Consider the following 18,154-nt stretch of genomic DNA (forward strand, 5'->3'; position numbering starts at 1 on the left):
TAACATATGACAAGCAAATGAAGCAAATGCAGATGTGTGCATACATTAAAACATACATATAATGCATTTTGTAAATACATACATATAGTTTATATGTGTGTACCTATCCATATAGGTAAATTATAAAAATAAACTGATTACTGGTCACGGGTATAGCACCGGCATGTAGTGGATATGGCTGCTAATTTCAGTCTGTACAGTGTAAGTCTGATGGAGAGAGACTGATGGGGAAAGGGCAGGGTTGCAGATAAGAGACACATAGAGAGGTAGAGATACAGAGAGAAAAACTAAAACAAGCAGGCATAGCAGTGCACTACTGTAATTCTACCTACTCAGGAGGCTGAGACAGGATGATCACAAGTTTGAGGCCAGTCTGGGCAATTCTACGAGGCCCTGTCTCAAAAGTTTTAAAGGGCTGGAGTTGTATCTCTGTGGTAGAGAGCTTGTCTTAGCAAGCATAAGAGCCCAGATCAAACTTCAGTACTATAGATACATATGTTCATCCACCCATACACACACACACACACACACACACACACACACACACGCTAAAACAAGTGAAGAGGTGGGCACATGCTGAACTCCAATAGGAATAGGACCAGACATGATAGTTAAATTGATTTTAATTTTATCAATCATGTTATATCTCTTCTAAAAATAGAACACTAGATGTAAATTTAAAAAACAGTAGCAGATGCTTATTCTAAGTGGCAAGAATCTGTATGTGCATGTTTCCACATTTTTTTGCTTCTTGAAAAAAAGTGAAGTTCAGGTAGCAAGTCTCCATATCTTCAGGGTCTCTACCCCATGCAGTTGGAGGTAGGAATTGTTTGTGTTTCCCCTCCTCCTCCCTACCCAACTTTCCACTACCCAGGCATCTTGGATTTCCAAATTAGCCCTAACCAGCCCATTTCTAGTGTGTATTCTGTGCTTTTGATAATTAAAACTAAAGCTCCTTCATTTCTAAGTTCAACAAGTATTTGTCAAACACAATACAAAGTTTCAGTCATCCTGGGCTGAGAGATCCCTGGTTTCTGCCATACAATGCTCCTGATCTAAGAGGACAGAGAGATGATATGGGAAAGAAAAAAAAATTCATGGCGATTTCTATGCTACAAAGGCATTTTTACTACATACCGTGTGGGACAAAAGGGAGTTTGGTGAAGTCACGGGAAGGCAATCCTTGATGAAGGACAATAAAAGGAACCTATAAATATTTATATATAAGGAAAAGAGCAAGGCAATGGCACCCAAAGAGCCCTCTTATATGCCAATGTTATGGTTTGGATCTGAAAAGTTCCCCAAAGGCTCATATGCTGAAGACGTGGTTGCCAGCCTAGGAAGTAGTGGAAGGAAGTGAGGCGAGGAGGGGCATCCCTTGAAGGAGCGGTAGGGACTCTGACCACTTCCTGTCTCTCTCTTAGCTTCCTAACCTCCATGAGATGAGCAGAACCCCTCTGCCACAGGCTTCCATTACTTATTGTGCCATCACAAGCCCAAAAGCAAGGGACCTAACAACCATGGAAAACTCTGGAGCCATGATCCAGAATAAACTTTTCCTGTAAGTTGACTTTCTCAGGTATTTTGTCACAGCAACAAGAAGCTAACACACACAGCCAATTATCCTACATATCAATGCTCACAGCCACCACATTAGGTAAGAAGTATGATCCCAATTTTAAAGTTAAGGAAACAGAGGCTCCAAGAAGGAAAGTGATCCAACTGAAGCCAAAGAGCACTTACAGATTCCAACCCAAATTTGAAAAATCAAAGCTGAGAATGGGGTGGTTCTGAAGAGATAGGGTTTGCCTAAGGCAGCGTGAGGAGACTTCTGGTACCCATGTCATCATTCTTTTTCCTAGATTGTGATGCTCACTGGCAATGAAAGACCAAGACTATATACAGCCTGAGGCATTTGCTTATTTATCCTAATGAGATTTAAACACAATCTAGCCTAATAAAGATAGTGAGCTGCAGGCTTAATTCTGAATAGTCAGGCTTAAACTTGTACTATTTCATCTTACCTCCAAATCTAGCATAATTTCTATGGGTCACCTGATTTTGGAATAGGGGAAATTTCACTTTCACCTACAGGAACATGCTCTCCTGGCCCAACCAGAGCCAAGAAAAGTAGCTCAGCCTGGGAAAGGGAAGCAGGGGCTCGGAGAGACTCTGAGGACAGCTGAAGAGAGGCACCGCCCAGGGTGCTGCCTAATCCATCCGACATGGGGACACACTGTTCCAGAAACAGGATGACAATTAATAGGAAAAATATGCTCTCACAGCATTGCCAAGCATGTTGCAAGGTCTCAGCTGGTGGTACACCTCCTCGGAGGAAGAGTAATAATGCCCCATTCTTCTCTATTGTCAACCTCTTAACATTTCTCCTGTATGAGTAGAAAAGGCTAAAAAGGTGCCTGCCATGGTAGCAAAACACTGCAAAATAATAATCCTCACCCTCAAAGCCATAAGCCCAAGGAGAACCCTAAGACTGAAGGCTTGGAGCTCATTAAATGGTCATCTCATCTAAACCTACACTGTTTGACACATGGTAGATAAAACATCTCTAGTCAAGGAGCCTAAGAGTGGTGTGCTCCTGCTTAAGTCATCAAACTTCTATTCCTTCTTTATAATTTACCTACACGTGCATTTCCCTTAACCAGAATATTTCTGATGATCCAAGAAAGCCTGGATGAACTTGCTATGCCTGGATGGACTCATTATGACTTATCCAGGTTCATCAAAAGTAGAAAGCTCAGGAAGTTCCTGGCAAATTGTGAAGTCTTGCCCCATAGTTTCTGTCCTTCTTTTCTTCTCCATGTATCTTCCTAGTTATTAGTGTTTTCAACTTTATAGGAAAGCACAAAATCTTTTGAGAATATAATAAAAGCTATGTGCTAGTTCCTTTCTACATAAAAACACTCAACCCTTGCCATGTACAAACACTCAAGGATTTGCATAGAATTCAGGGGATACTGTCCCTGTGAATGCTATTTAATCCTCTCCTCCAGTCCCAGAACCCCAATGTCAGGACTACTATCACTGCCCATGTATACAGAAGCTCCTGAGTAGAAGCTATAGAAGTTCATCTTTCTAGATCTCAGTCTTGCTAGAAAACACCAGCCTGAATCTTGTCTAAGTAACCTTTCACTTTCCCTCCATGCCCAGTGCTACTCGGTATCAGCTATACATGGAAACCCCAGCTGGGAGCATATCTTGAGATTCAAATTTCCCTTGAGCCATTTGGTCACATCCATCTCTGCGACCAGGCAGATGGATGCTAATTCGCCATGTTAACCCCTTTCATGCCAGCCTCTTTACCCAGGCTTGGCCTAGTGCCACATCCTTAAACCACACCCTCTGCCACAATGAGGTTGAATATTCTGTGTTGTGGAAGCTAGCCAACAGATTTAGAAATCGTGTTGCTCTTGGCATCCATTCCGGAACTCTGTGTAGAGCTACGTGCTAAGATACCATGGCACAGGAAGTTTTTCAATACCACAGCTTACAACCCCATATCTAGCTGTGCTAACTCCTTCCCTGACTCCAAAGATGTGTACAGAAGAGTGAAAAACCAAGTCATTCATGCCAGGAGTTCTTTTACCAACCAGTAAAGAAAATGAAGTCTTCCTTACTTGGCCTCAAATCCATCTTCTTTTCCAAATCATCCTAATCACACAACCCCACCTGAGCAGTGGTTACCAGCAGCCACAGTAAAACCATGAGGTCCAAAGTTTGGTTCCCACCGATCCAACATGGCCTTTCATCCATAATGACCAAGAATAAGGAGTCTCTATCAATTTCCATTGGGACTACTTAGGCCCCACGACCAGAGGCTCTCCCAAAGAGCAAAGAAGGAGGAAATAATACCCTCGGCACACTTGGGACTGAACATCCCACCTTACCCTTCATTCCAAATTTGGACCGTCGGCCATACTTGTTGATCATGATAAAGAGAACCACCAACAGAACACAGGCAAAAGCAGCCAGTCCAACTGCTATGGATACCTGTTAGGAGCCAAATGCAGATTGTCAGGAACATTCAGGGAAACCTTAGTGCTTTGCAATAACTTATGCACCCAGAGAAGAACAGTCTTGCCCCAGTAGCAAGTACAACCCCCCAGAATTTTGCTATGGAGTTAGTGAGGAGTTTGGAAGAAACAATTTATGAGACCCTGAGAAAAATTATAAATTGTTTTACATTTAAAAACATAAATTGCCCAACATGATTAGAGAAAGTTCCACGATTTAATTTTGTGAGCCCCCTCTCAGCTGGAGGCCATTCTACAGAAGCAAACACAAACCTTCTATTATTTTAATTAGCAAGCAAATTCTGCATCTTTACCTTGAAAACTTTTACATAATATTCCTATCCTGGGAGGTCTAAAAGATCTGGACTCTGAAGACTCCTTTCTTCTCCCCAGGGATATTTCAGGTTATGTGTAAGTAGGGTTTGAAAAGGCTATTCTAGGAGATGCCCAGAGAAATTTGGACTTTTACAGATGGATTGTACCATGAGCAGGCCCTGTGAATTAGCCCAGCCTAACAGACTGAGGATTTCAGGCTATTCTCTTCCAAACCCCAGGGCTTGGAAATGATCTTCAAAGACTTCCTCAAACAATGAGCTATTCCCATCAAACAAGGAAGGTTTGAACTGCCTGAAAGAGAGCAGGGGGAGTCATTCATCATTCCTTTTCTTTTTTTAATGCCTAGGTACTGAGGTTCCAAGTAAGACAATATTTAGAAAAGTAAGCAACTCAACTGAACCCTGAAAAGGACTATACCAGTCAACGCGCTCCTTTGACCAAGAAGTGACTCACCCCAAAAGTGTCTTCCTCAGGTTTGTGAGTCACAGTGATAGGAGGTGTAGGGCTCACATCAGATTCTGAAAAGCAAACACAAAAGAGAAGGAAGTTAGCTTTCTAGCCATGGGAGGCCCAGCCACAGTTCCTGCCTGGCCTTCAGGCCCCCTGACACTTCCTGCTGAGGAAGGGACTCTGGGAGGTGGGTTCCCACAGCCTACCCTCCTAGGACTATAGGGGTCCCCAGAGGTCACATCCTTGTCTGGCCACTTGGCTGATGCTGTGGCTCAAGGACAGATGCCATAAGGAATAAAGAGCCTTCACTGCCCTCTTTCTACCCCCACCCCATAACCTGGGCAACATACAACATGAGCTATGGGATAGGAAAGAGGAAAATGACTTGAGATCCTGGCCAGGGTCTGGATTAGGCACATTTTAGTGGTGATGGCAGCTGCTGTTGACATTCTGTTACTACTAGCTAGGGGTATTCCTTTTCTTCTCTCTGCCACCCTAATGTCCTTCCTTCTTCCCTCTTTACATCACAGTGAGATGCAATCCTGTGGACTCATGAACAATCCCAGTATCCATTACTTTAACATTGACTTCAGAACATAGCAGTAGCTCAAATGAAATGACAGAGCCACCTTCCCAGGAACACCACCCATGCCCTGTAAAGCCTAGGTGAGAAGTCAAGTCTCAGTTTATCCATCCAGATCACCTCCATGCCAAGAAATGGCCCTAAATCCAGAATTCTCTGAAGGGACATCTCTGAGATTACAAGTCCCCTAAGACCAAGAACAACTAAAGGAGTCACAGAAGATATTTACATCATCCCCAAACAGCTGAGGGTGTCCCTAAACAGGAATGGTTTCCTAACTTAGATAATCCAGACATTAAGCAGAATAATACAACTGCTGCTGTTATTACCACTTCTCATGGGGAAGACAAGGGAATATATGCAGGTTTCCCACAACCCACTAGCAAAACCCCAAGTCCTTTTAGGACTGTCTAGACCTAGCCCCAAGTAACTTATAATTTGAGCCTCAAGATTTCATTTGAGGACACATAAGCTTATCAGAAGATTTTGCAAATCACAACTCTATACAACATAGGTTATGGTCAAACTCTTGGATTCATAAAGCAGATAAGAAAGACAAGCAGATATATATAGCTTCAGATTTTCTCTGCAAGAGTCACTGAGATGATTCAGTGAGGATCTACAAAAGCACACAAAGCCTTTTTCTTGTCACTTCCCTTTTCACCCACATGGAAGGACCCAACACGTAGTCACACCTTAGAAAAGCCCCTAGGGGAAATTGAAGTACAGCACGATTGCCAAATAAAAGCAGGTTTGGAACTGTCCAACTAGAACTACATTTATATTCTCTAGCTCCTTTCCACAGTTCACTCTGATGTCCCCAGCTTCCATGGGGCTGAGAATAATATGGCATAGGAAAGAGGGCTGATTGGATTCGATAGTGACCAAAAGTATCAGAATAAATCAATTTCAAACTGAAAGGTAAAGCAACTTACCAAAGACAACAATATCTGTGCTCTCTGCAAAAAAAGGACAAAAATGTAATTAACAAATGTCGTCAATGGCAGAACAGACACACTACATTACCCTAATGGCTATCACCGCTCATGCTAGCACGATCCCCTGCTCTCACAGCAAATGACACACTCACATCCGTGACACATCACCCTTCCCCTGGGCTGCACCCCCTCTTTAGGGCACAGTCCTCAAACTGGAGCAGGAAGGAGAGACAAAGCTTTGGGTTCCAAAGGAGGTGGCCCACCTGGGAACTGCAAACCAAACTAGTGTCATTTAAATCTTGAGCCACAGTCTGTTCCATGACTCTCCCTCCTTCAGGACCCAGTAGTACTAAGGACAGTGATGTAGGTTGGGACAAGCTATGGTCTCAAAGATGAGAGTCCAAAAATGGGTATTTACAGTTGATTCTAGTAGGTCACTGAGAAGTCCTTGGGAATCCTTCTAGAATCTGCCCATTCTCCAGATGGAAATGTGTTACTTAAACTCTGGCCTCTAGAAATGGCTCGGCAAATTATACAAGCTAATCCTTAACTGGACATTGATTATGACCGGAACCCAGCTGTGTAACATCATCCAGTCCTTATAGCCATCTTGAGCTTGGTAGCATCACCCCCATTTAAAACAAGTGAGGAAACAAGTTTGTAGAATTAAGTAACTAATTGAATGTGCTTCATCTAAGAAGATATTAGAGCTCTATTCAAATCCAAGACCAGGCTTTAACTACTCTACAAAAGATGCTCCAACATAAGCATTCAATAGAATCATCTTGAAGGTAATCACTACTATTCTCCAATAAGAGAAAAAGGATTTCTTGAAGAAATGGATAATTTCAGGGCTGGCGCAGGGAAGACACAAGATGTTCCAGAATACCTTATGGCAGCAGAAAGTAAGAAAGTGATTAAAGATTATTGGAGACGTAAAGAGAGGAAGTAGAAGCTGAAGGAAAAGAGCTCCCAATGCACAATATGCCATCCCCCATGCTGCACTGCCTTTTTAGGGGCTCGTCCCTAAAGTGGGGTAATTTGAGCAGAAAACTAATATGAGTAAGATTGTTATGAACTGAATCATGGCCCCCAAAATCCATATATTGAAGTTGTAACCTCCACAACCTCAGAATGTGACTGTATTTAGAGACAGAGTCTTCAGTTGGGTACTTAAGTTAAAATTGGGTCTTAGAGTGGCCCTGATACAATATGACTAGTGTTCTGATAAGATTAGGGCACAGACAAGAGCACAGAAAGGCCATGGAGGGCACGGAGAGAAGACATCTTCTTCAATGAAACCAATCCTGCCAACACTTGGTCCCAAACTTCAGTTTTTTAAGCCAAGAGGGTCTATAGTATTTCATATGGCAATCCTAAAAATGAATCACATGAATTATTAAATAAAATCCATGACTCCATGCTGATACAGATATATAAATGAATATATAAATGGGGGAAGAAAGAAAAGCTCTTCCTTACAGTAAATTTTAAACTAATAAATGTAGAAGGAATGATGGAAATAAAATAATTACCATTTGGCAAGTACAACAGTCGTAATTGTTTCAGGCAGAAATCCTCAATGAATGTTAAAATTAGTATGTGAGAGAATCATGAGAAACAAGCTATTTACATAATTTCAAATCATTATTCTTATTAATGGCACCAGGGAAAATCATTTTGTAAAGGAAAAACCTGGCAGACACAATCTTGACCAAGTGACAAAGTCACCATCACCAGTGGTAGACATATGGACGTCAAGCACTACCCCCATAGGACAGACCTGAAGTGTAGCGCATCCTTACTATGATGGTGCCAAAATCCACAACTAGAATTTAGTTGTGAAAAATAACTCCAGCAAATCCATACTGAGGGAGTCTACAAAATGACTAGTGTGAATTCTTCAAAAGTGCCAAGATCAGTGAAAGACAAAAACTGAAGAATTATCCCAGAAGAGTATAAGTGACATGGAAGCTAAATACAATGTGGATTCCTGGTTCAGATCCAAGACAATAAAAGGGTATCAGTGGGACAGGTGAGGCCATGTGAGCCAAAACTGCTGTGAGATAATAGCAGTGTGAGAATGTTCATGTCCTCCTTTGGGTCACTGTGCTGTGGTGTGGTAGGATGCTGACATCTGGGGAACCTGGGAAGGAAGTTCTCTGTGCTACTTTGAAACTTTTTTTTGTAACACCCAAACTATTTCAAAATGAAAAGTTAAACATCCTTCAAAATTAAAGAGAGGCTGGTCATGTAGCTCAGTGGAACACTTGCCTCAAATGCGCTTGAAGAAAAGGCGCCTCACCTCAGAGTTTTTGAGTCTGGATAGGTCACAAGTATCTGTATTTCTTTCTTTTTAGTTATGTTATGCTATGTTATGTTATGTTATGCTATGCTATGTTATGTTATGTTACTTATTATTTTATGTGCTGCTGGAGATCAAACCCACAGCCTCACACACGTTCTACCACAGAGCTGTACCACAGACTTGATAATTCACATTTCTCGGGTTCTCTGGTGATGCAGCTACCACTGGTCCCTTTCAAGGTATTACACCATGCTTTACCACCTCCTCCTGCCACAAGCCTACCACACCCACTGCAGTCTTCCCTTTTCCAGGCCTGGTTAAGAACTCACAGCCACTACTGCTGTAGCTCTGCTAAGTGTGAACCAGCAGATTGTCTTCTCTAACTACCTGTGGGGACCAGGTGCTTTTCAGGAGGGAGTCCTTCAGAGAAGGTCCTGTTTGCAGTAAATGCAGTCATTTTGGTGTTTGTTTGTTGCCTCTTCTGGGCTGCTGTGAGGAAATCAAAAGGACTTTCTCCAAATTCCTCAGCACATACATCATGTTATTTCCTCTCCTCACCTGCAGGTACCTAATGCCTGATTTGGGGGAAGGAGGAGCTGGGGAAGATCTAGGTTTGGCCTCAAAGCCAGAACCCAGACAGGAGCTGGTTCCCATTTGCAGAATCCACTAATTTGCATATGTGCCAGAAGGCTCCCATTTATTAGAGAACAGTCTTACATCAGCCAATGTTTTGGCCGAGTCTGAAACTGTGAACCCTGTAATCTCCGAGTCAGCCATAAATGTTGAAATCCTTTGCTAGAGCTTGGAAACATTTATATCCAAGAAGCACATGAACTTTGGAAGTGGAGTGATCTTGGCTGCTCTCTACCTTGAGGCAGGTATTTAGATATCCATATCTGAAGAGGACAGTATTAGCAGTTCTCCTCCCCACAGCAGGCTGAGACAGGAGTGGACTAGCATGTCAAGCATCTGAGTATAAAACAAGCTGTGCTCTGAATAGAAGGCACATGTCTGCTACAGTCCCAGACCACAGCTCCCCAGAAAGGCCCTTCAGGAGGATTCATCTTCACCAAAGTCTTCAAGGTAGAAGCAGGGAGATTAAAAAATTTGCATGAGGTCACAGAGCTGACAAGTGATGGAATAAGAATTTGAGCCCTAGCAATGGGGTTCTATAACCACTAGCCTCAACTGCCTTAAGACTGACTATCTCTTAGAGCTTACGACCTTGACCAGAAAATTACTACTGGTTCTAGACCTCCCTAGTTCATCTAACTCTGCATCTTCAAAGTCCTCACAACCAACAGTCATTAAGCCTTCCCTCTATCCACACACACACCTAAGCACTTGCCATATATTACTTCATTTAAATCCCATAGCAACTTGGGCAGGAGCTGTTGGGATCATCCTCCTTTCTCAGATGAAGAAACAAAGACACAGTGTAGTGACTGTCCTTCCCTGAGCCTTGACCATGCACTAAACCTCACACTCGGAGCCCAGACCACCTGTCTGTCTGGGAGGACCACATGTGGGATCTGCACCTACATTTACCTGACTTCAACGCCCTTGACCTAAACTCAGCTTTGCAGCCAGTGTCAGCTTTAGCTTAGAAGGTTATGCTGTATCCCTCCCTGCTCCCCCAGATGAACTGGTCTTCTGAACACTTAGACATCTTGGCACTTGATATGATAGGCATATCTCCTTCCTGTCACTGCCTTTCCATCATCCATTGATTCCTTTAACACCAAGGTGCATAAAACCAGCAGTTTTGCCCAGGGTGGCCCTGGACAGGTTTGAGAAAAAGTGAACTGCTCTATCTTCATGTTTCTCTGTAACTCTACTCTCCCTCCTGCCTTCTGGGGCCAGATTCCTGCCAAATGCCATGGAAACAGGTTGCAAATGAGGGAATATCAGAGCTATCTGGAGCCTGACAAAGCAGAGCTACAAGACCTGCCCCAGTGTCTCTGACTCCTCAGAATCATGGAGAGCTTCAGAATGGCAGAGCTACAAGACCTGCCCCAGTGTCTCTGACTCCTCAGAATCATGGAGAGCTTCAGAATGGCAGAGCTACAAGACCTGCCCCAGTGTCTCTGACTCCTCAGAATCATGGAGAGCTTCAGAATGGGAGTTTTAACTCATTCCCAGGTGGCACTGAAACTGGCGGTGTGAAGACCACTTCTTGAGAACCACTAGCCTAAGCAGCTTGATAGTCAACTGTGATGCAGAGGCATCAGGAACTGTGAAAGGGGCTGCTGCACTTCATAAGGACCAAGGATGAATTCACATGGCTGCGAGTATGCAGAGAACTGCTTTCTCCCAGAAAGAGAGAAAGAGACAAAAGGAAAGTAGAGTCCCTCATCCCATCCCACTGCTCTTAGTGCTCTGAGCTCTCAGGACATCCTCAGTGGAAAGGAGCCCAGAGTAGATCGCCCTTCCTTGTGGACATTCTAGGGCTCCCTGCTCTCTCCAAGCCCCAGGAGTTTCCCTTTGGAAACAAAAGTACTGTTGCATAGGACTTCACTCTTCACCCATCGGGTTTAGACTCTCTTCACAAACAGAATTCAGGGGCTCTGGATGTGGAACAGCGCTTGCCTCACATGTGCTAGGACCTAGGTCAATCCCCAGCACTACAAAATATGTAAAATAAAAAAACAAGAACAGAATTAATACTCTAATCAATAGGTGGGAATAGAGGGGTAAGGGGCCATGTCAGCCTTTTATGTGAGCAAGACCTTGCCCAACTTTGTGATCCATTACAGAAAATTCTCTAAGCATCTGGAAGCCCCTGCTTCCTCACTGCAGGCCAGGACTCTTCTCCTGGCTAACAGAGGGCCCAGCCCAGTATAGAAGTGTCCTGAGGCCTCTTGCTGGGAACACTGAGGGTGGGGTTGGAAACCTCAGAGCATAGGAGATTGCCAGGGTCTAAAACATCAGCATCTTCTCAAGACTCTTCTGAATACAAGTCCATCATTCCCTGGACCTCAGAAGCAAACAGCTGGATTCACATGCAGCCTTCCAGGTGCATGGTTATTTGCGGGTTATTTGTGTAGTCATCTTTGTGCAAGCAGATACAGTATTGTGCTTGTTTTCACTGCCTCCCCTCTGTGTGTGTGTGTGTGTGTGTGTGTGTGCATGTGTGTGATATACTTCACACTTCCCTTCTTCCCATTAGAATCCCTGCTTTGGGGGATTGGAGGACAAAAGCCACCCAGGCTGTTCCCAATACAAATCACCAAGATCAGCAAATACATATGGCTTCACAGAAAGAACCTTATAAGCTCCAGAACCCATCAAGAGATGCTACAAATGACCACTTTCACTAAGCTCAAGTGGTGTTTACTTCTCTTCCAGCTTTGGGAAGGTACTTGAAATGTCCTAATGGAAAATCAGAGAAATATGGAGTCGCCTCCCCAAATTCCTAAGCTCTTCCATTACTTACGTGATTCTCCCTGTCACCCGAGGCTGACAGCACCAGGCACCACCCCAAGAGCCCCTCACAGAACAAGAGAGGAAAGAGCCACCACCCCTGCCTATGACTTGCCAGAGGAATGAGGTCCAGGCCACTCATTTGTTAAATGTGGGGTTGAACTGGATGGACTCTGAAGTCCCTTACAACGGAATGTCATGGAACCATCACCATGTACCAACCCTGTGACCCAAGCTTTATATGTCTTAACTCATTTAAAAGCCACAAGAGTCTTAGAGCAGCAGCATAATGAAGCCTACTTCATAGCTGAGGAAATAAAGGTTTAGAAAAACCAACTATCAGGCTGGAGGGCTCCCACTAAGGAAAAGGTTAGGCCAGGACTCCACTACCTTATTGACCTCTGAAGCCCCTGTTCTCTCTGTTGGAACACAGTATGCAGTCATATGTATGAGTGTATTTCTAGGGGTCATTGGATTTGCAGTGACATCTAATCGAAAATGGAGACTTTATCCTAGGTTACACAAAATGCAGATGGTGGCTGCACGTCCCCATATGAGTGTAGCCACTGTGATCTCACTGAGTATGAGCCCTACTTCTCCTTTCCAGCCACCACACCCCACCCCAATTCCCAGATGCACTCACCCGGGAAAGGCTCCTTCAGGAAGTGGCCCCTGATGGTCTGGTTGGCTGTGCCCAGGGGGTTCTTGGCAATGAGTGTGTAGTTGCCGTTGTTGTAGTGCGTAGGCTTGTTGAAGAGCAGGCAGCCCTCGGCCAGCTCACCCTCCTGGTAGTACTCCACGTGGATGATCTTGGACTCCCGCAGTGGCTGCCCATTATGCAGCCAGTGCACGGTGGGTGGTGGGTTGCCCCGCACCACGAACTCAATGCAGTGCTCCAGACGCAGTTCGGGCTCCTCCAGGCTAACCACACGCGGAGGGTCTGTGGGGACAGGCCAGCTGGAGTCTGGGACGCTGTGGTAGGAAGCCCAAGTCTTTCCTGCCCAGCTCAGAAAAACCCCAGGGAAGCAGAGGTCCCCCCAGCACCCCACCAGAGCAATAGAGACACCTGTCTTCACCCAAACTTCCTGGATCTGCCTTTACTCAACAGTTACCTCTGGGGAGACCATCTTAGAAGATGCAATTGCAAGAGAGGCATACCACCTTGGAGGGGAAAGGACACCCTTTCTTGGGGTTGCTCTCCAAGAACTGACTTCTCAGTCCGGCCCTATGGGATCCTCTGTGCCCCTGCTGGCAGAATGGGATCAGTGCCCCAGCCCCAGCCCTCTCAGTCCCCTGCACCATCCTGGCTCCCAGCAGCCCCCGTGCTGGTGCACACTTACAGTAGACAGTGAGGGCGACGCTGGCATTGCTCATGCCCACCACGTTCTCTGCAATACACGTCAGGGTGAAGCCATTGTCCTCACTCGTCACGTTCACCAGTGTCAAGTTGATGGCATGGACGTTGGTCCAATTCAGATTTGTCTGAAAACCCCAACGAAAAGATAATAATGAAACTGTTTCTGCAAGACAAGCTCCCCTGTATGACTCCCAAGCACCTTTAGGAATCAAGAGGAAAGCAGACCAGAAGGAGGAAATCTCTCTAGAGAAAGCACACAGACCAAATGTTAGGATGTTTATAGACCACAGTTCAGGTAATCTTCACAACAACACCACGATGGAAATGGTAACATTATACCCATTTTACAGAAGGGGAGATGAAGGAAAAGAGAGACTGAGTAGCACACATAAGGTCAAAATGGCTTGAAAATACTAGAGCTGTATGAAACCCAACTCTCTGTGCTTCTTCCTATTAGAACAGGATCACAAATCTGCCCTCATGTTTATGATTCAAGTCATCGCTCCTAAGCTTCCTGAGGGGGATCTGGCCCTACGGTGCCCACCTGGTGGGTGTTGATGGACTGCAGCCCAGTGACTATCCAATCCACATCAGGCAGGGGTGATCCAGACCCATTGCAAGTGATGACAGCATTGTCGCCTTCTCGTACGGTCAGGTTGACATGGCTCACACTGATCTCAGGAAGGTCTGGGAGAAGGGGTAAGAGGACAAGAAAGGTAAAAAGACAGACAAAAGCTGCCCAAAAGAAGATCTATCATGGGCTGATGGTGGCACTTCATTTATTTATTTATTTATTCACTGCAATACTGGGGATGAACCCAGGGCCTTCACACTGAGCTATATCTCAGACTTTTTATTTTTTATTTTAAGACAGAGTATCACTAAGTTTCCCAGGCTAGGCTCAAACTTGCACCTGCTTCAGCCTCCCAAGCAGCTTGGATTACAGGTGTGACCCACCATACCTGGCTTGATGATGGCAATTCTTGCTTTGCCCTCTAACAATGCCAACACAACTTGCTTGAGGTCTTTGAAGACTTAAAAACCCCAGACACTTCCCACAGCCCTCTCAGACATGTGAGACCTCAGACTGGACCCTGCCCTTGATGCTCCTCTAGGGCAGTATATGAGTGGGACAGCTGCTCAGGAGGAATGCAATGAGCATCTAGCAAAAAAGCCCAGTGGTTTCATCCCGCTTAGGTTCTCACAAAACCAGCATGTTTCGCAATTCCACAAGTAGCTGGCTAGAAATTCAGATTTCCAGGACCCATCCTAGATATCTGATCCCAAAATTCTGTGGCTGGGCCCTAAAATTTGCTTTTCTAAAAGCTCCTTAGAAGCTCCCAATGCGGAAGTCCAGAAATCACTTTCTGAGACAATCTGGGTGTGTGTAACAGGTGACTCACAAGAGAGAAAAGGAATCTGATCTGCTAAGAAGGGCATGCAGAGCTCCCATCTGTGTTCCTAAACTGACCTTGCTGTGGCAGGCTCAGGGATAGGCATGACCAAGGAGCATAAGGTGAGTCAGATCTGCACCAACTGCAAAGGTCAAGGCTAGGGCGGTTGGGGGACGCAGCTCCACTCTCCTTCCTGGAGTCAGGGGGGCAGGCCTCACACTCACCACACTGACTGATGTTCATGCGGAAGAGAGGGAGCTGGGAGCCATCTGCACTGATGCAGTAGAGGCTCTGGCTATTCAGCCTGGCCTCCCCCTGCTCCTGCCACAGCTGCATCCAGCGGATGTCACAGCTGCAGTTGAAGAAATTCTGCTCCAGTCTCCTGTGGGCAAAAAGAGAGGGGAAGGAACCCCTGAACGGAAGACGGCCCAGCTCCCTCCCACGGCTGTGAGGTCAACAGACCCCCACCTGCTCCACAGGGATGAAGGAGAGAGGGATTAAGAAAGGTCATGGGGGAGGGAAAAATTATATGACAGTGAATTTGCTTACTTTTAAAATGAATAAGCTCATGACAGTGCCAAATCCATCTCAATTAATGCACCTAGTATATGGACCACATTGGAAAGCTCTTCCTCTCCAAACCCTTAGGTGGCTTCCCATTTCATTGAAAGTCAAAGCCAAAGTACTGCATAACCTGCAACATCCTGTACCACCCTCTGACCTTGTCTCCTTCACTCTGATGACCCTCTCCAGCCATGTAACCTTCTGTCTCCAACTTCGCTAACATGATGGGCTCATGCCTGCCTCGGGACCTTTATACTCATGGTTCCTTTGGATTTCCAAGCTCTTACCCAACATATGTGCAAGACCTATTACTCTCCTTTCACTGAGGAATCATAGGGCCTCCTCATCACCCTCTATACAAAAGCCACTACGTTCCCTTGTCCTAGTAAAACCCAGCACCTCACCCTGCTATATTCTTCTTTCTAGAGTTTGTCATCTCTCAGCATTTAATTTGTCCATCTGACTCCCAAATAAAGTTTAAGCTTGCTGAGGTCACACACATACTGATTCATTCACATACCCTGCTTCGTTGCTATATTCTCAATACTAAAACTGAGACTGGCTCATAAATTCTTGTTGAATTCAAGAGGTAAAAAACCAAGAGTAAAAGAAGGAGCTTCTCCCCAGGAAAGCGGGTGCTTAGCTATTGCACAGACCATTTGGGAACTACCCTTATTCCTTTGGAAATTCAGTGGATCCTCAGTATGCACCTGCTCCGTCTCTGGTAATGGGTTGAGTACTATTAATCTAGAGATGATTAAGACAGTCCCTGTCCTCCAGGAGCATTCAGCCTGGCGAAGATAGATGTCTAAAGGGGCAGAATTAAGTTCAAAGCCCTTCTTCTCCATGACTTAAAGGAAGTCATGCTCCTCCTTGATGGGGTTATTAGGAAAATGGTGAACAGCATTAATCAATCCAAAATCTCTTAAAGTAAAAAGCACCTGGTATATCTGAATGCCTGGATCATTAAGGGGAACATGATTCTCTCTCTGGACTGTTAAGAGGATCGATTGGTTGGTACCAAGAGGGAGGACATTTGGAGCACTGCACTAAGACCCTGGATATTTTTGACAACTGGCAAATTCTAAAATAGTTAAGCCTGCATCAGCACTAATCTAATTTCAAGAAAATGTGAGGGCCCTGGGGACAGGAATCAGTGGGTTTTAGGCACAAGGGCATCTTAGGTAGAATGTAGAAATGACCTGACATAATATCATCTTCTTAGCCTAAAAGTTCCCAAGACTTTTTTCTGCATGTAGTGCTTTCAGAAAAGGGGAGTGAAGAGAACTGGCCTTTACTGGTCATCTGCTTCCCATGACAGTCTCAAGAGACATAGTCACATTCGGGACTTCTTGGCTGGTGTGTATCAGTGCAGTTTCAAACCCTAGTCTCTTGGACTCCAATACTCATACACTGTTCACCCATCTTCCCTGGGAAACGTGTTGCAGGATGCAATGGAGGTGCAAAGGGAACTGGACTTTGAAGGCTCACGGATGCAGAGACTAGAGGGAAGAGCTGGAGGAAGGTGGCAAAAACTGAAGAGTGGAACAGAGAAGCAAGGTTCAGACTACTTAAAGAGTATATGTCAAGGGGAAAAAGCTGGAAGGGTGTGTGGGAGCCAGATGGCAAAGAACTTTCACTGCCACATGAGGAAGTCTGCAGTTGGTCTAGGAGGCAGTGGGGAACCACTGAGGTCCTCAGAATAAGCTGGGGAATGCTGTGAACATAGTAGCTTTTTAACAAAAGCAAACCAACAATAGTGTACTGGAGAAACCAGTGAGAAGGAAAGCTAGAGACAAGGGGGGCAGTTAGGATGCCTCATAAACACAGGGCCGCCATGTACAGCTGTGCAGTCCATGCATTCCTCAAAGAGCTCAGCCAAAGCAAAAAGGGGCATCTTTTCTAACACACAGAGGTACCGTAGAGGCTGATAGGGTCTAGGCCACTGTTCTCAAACTTGCAGGGTCAGAACTCATTCATCTTTACAAATTTTCTTAAGGACTTCAAAAAGCTCTTTTTTTAGGTGACTTATATTTTTTACTATTTACCATATTAGAAATTAAAAATGAGAAAAATTTAAAACGCTAGACTACATTAGCATAATTTTCATGAGTCACCAGGACCATGATGTCATCACATGCCATGCGTCTCTAGAAAACTCCACTGTACCCTCCTGAGTGTAGAAAATGCAACTGATATCTGAGTGCTGTCACAAAAACAGATTCTGCTTACGTTCTCCCTGAAAGGGTATTGGGAATCCCCAAGTGACCTGGACCACAGTTGAGAACTACTTCCCACTAAATAAGGGCCTACAGTAGAGTGGTAAGAACTAGGGAGAAGGAGGAGAAAAATCTAAGAAACATAAGATATGATTGGCATTTCGTTGGAGGCAGAAGAAACAATGGACAATGGAAAAGGAAGAGAAAAGGGAAAAGCAAAAAATGAAACATGAAAGATGAGAAAAGCAGTGGCAGAGAGAACTGTCTTTGAGAGAAAGCAGAAAGCAAGAATCAAAGGAGGAAGTGAAACATACACTGGCTGATTGTTATGGCTTTTGTCTAGATATCCCCAAAAAGCCTCATATAGTCATAGGTGGGGCTTTTTCAGAGGTGGCTGAATCTAGAGTGTGTGATTGATTCATGGTCCATTGCTAGGATTAAGGGCGAGTGATTACTAAATCAGTCCACTGATTGGTTTCACTCTGCCATCATCCTAGCAGCTTGGATACAATAGAAGGGACAGAAAAAGGCTTGTCTCATCCCTTGCTTGT

General features: G+C 44.8%; 1 protein-coding gene across 5 annotated transcripts in view; it reads right to left on the bottom strand.

The window, feature by feature from the left end:
• The window catches only part of Ntrk3 (neurotrophic receptor tyrosine kinase 3), a 356,741-nt gene that overhangs the window by 230,741 nt on the left and 107,846 nt on the right, over positions 1 to 18,154 (bottom strand). For all 5 annotated transcript variants that reach the window (XM_010621033.2, XM_010621034.3, XM_033761083.1 and 2 more), the window contains exons 5-11: positions 15,045 to 15,202; positions 13,971 to 14,113; positions 13,410 to 13,551; positions 12,713 to 13,009; positions 6,336 to 6,359; positions 4,821 to 4,885; positions 3,906 to 4,008 (exon numbers count right to left, since the gene is read on the bottom strand). In XM_010621033.2, the coding sequence (XP_010619335.1) occupies positions 3,906 to 4,008; positions 4,821 to 4,885; positions 6,336 to 6,359; positions 12,713 to 13,009; positions 13,410 to 13,551; positions 13,971 to 14,113; positions 15,045 to 15,202 (932 nt within the window). The remainder of the gene's footprint in view (positions 1 to 3,905; positions 4,009 to 4,820; positions 4,886 to 6,335; positions 6,360 to 12,712; positions 13,010 to 13,409; positions 13,552 to 13,970; positions 14,114 to 15,044; positions 15,203 to 18,154) is intronic.

This window comes from Fukomys damarensis, unplaced genomic scaffold (assembly GCF_012274545.1).
Source record: "Fukomys damarensis isolate Sample0158 unplaced genomic scaffold, DMR_v1.0_HiC HiC_scaffold_7, whole genome shotgun sequence".
NCBI lineage: Eukaryota > Metazoa > Chordata > Mammalia > Rodentia > Bathyergidae > Fukomys > Fukomys damarensis.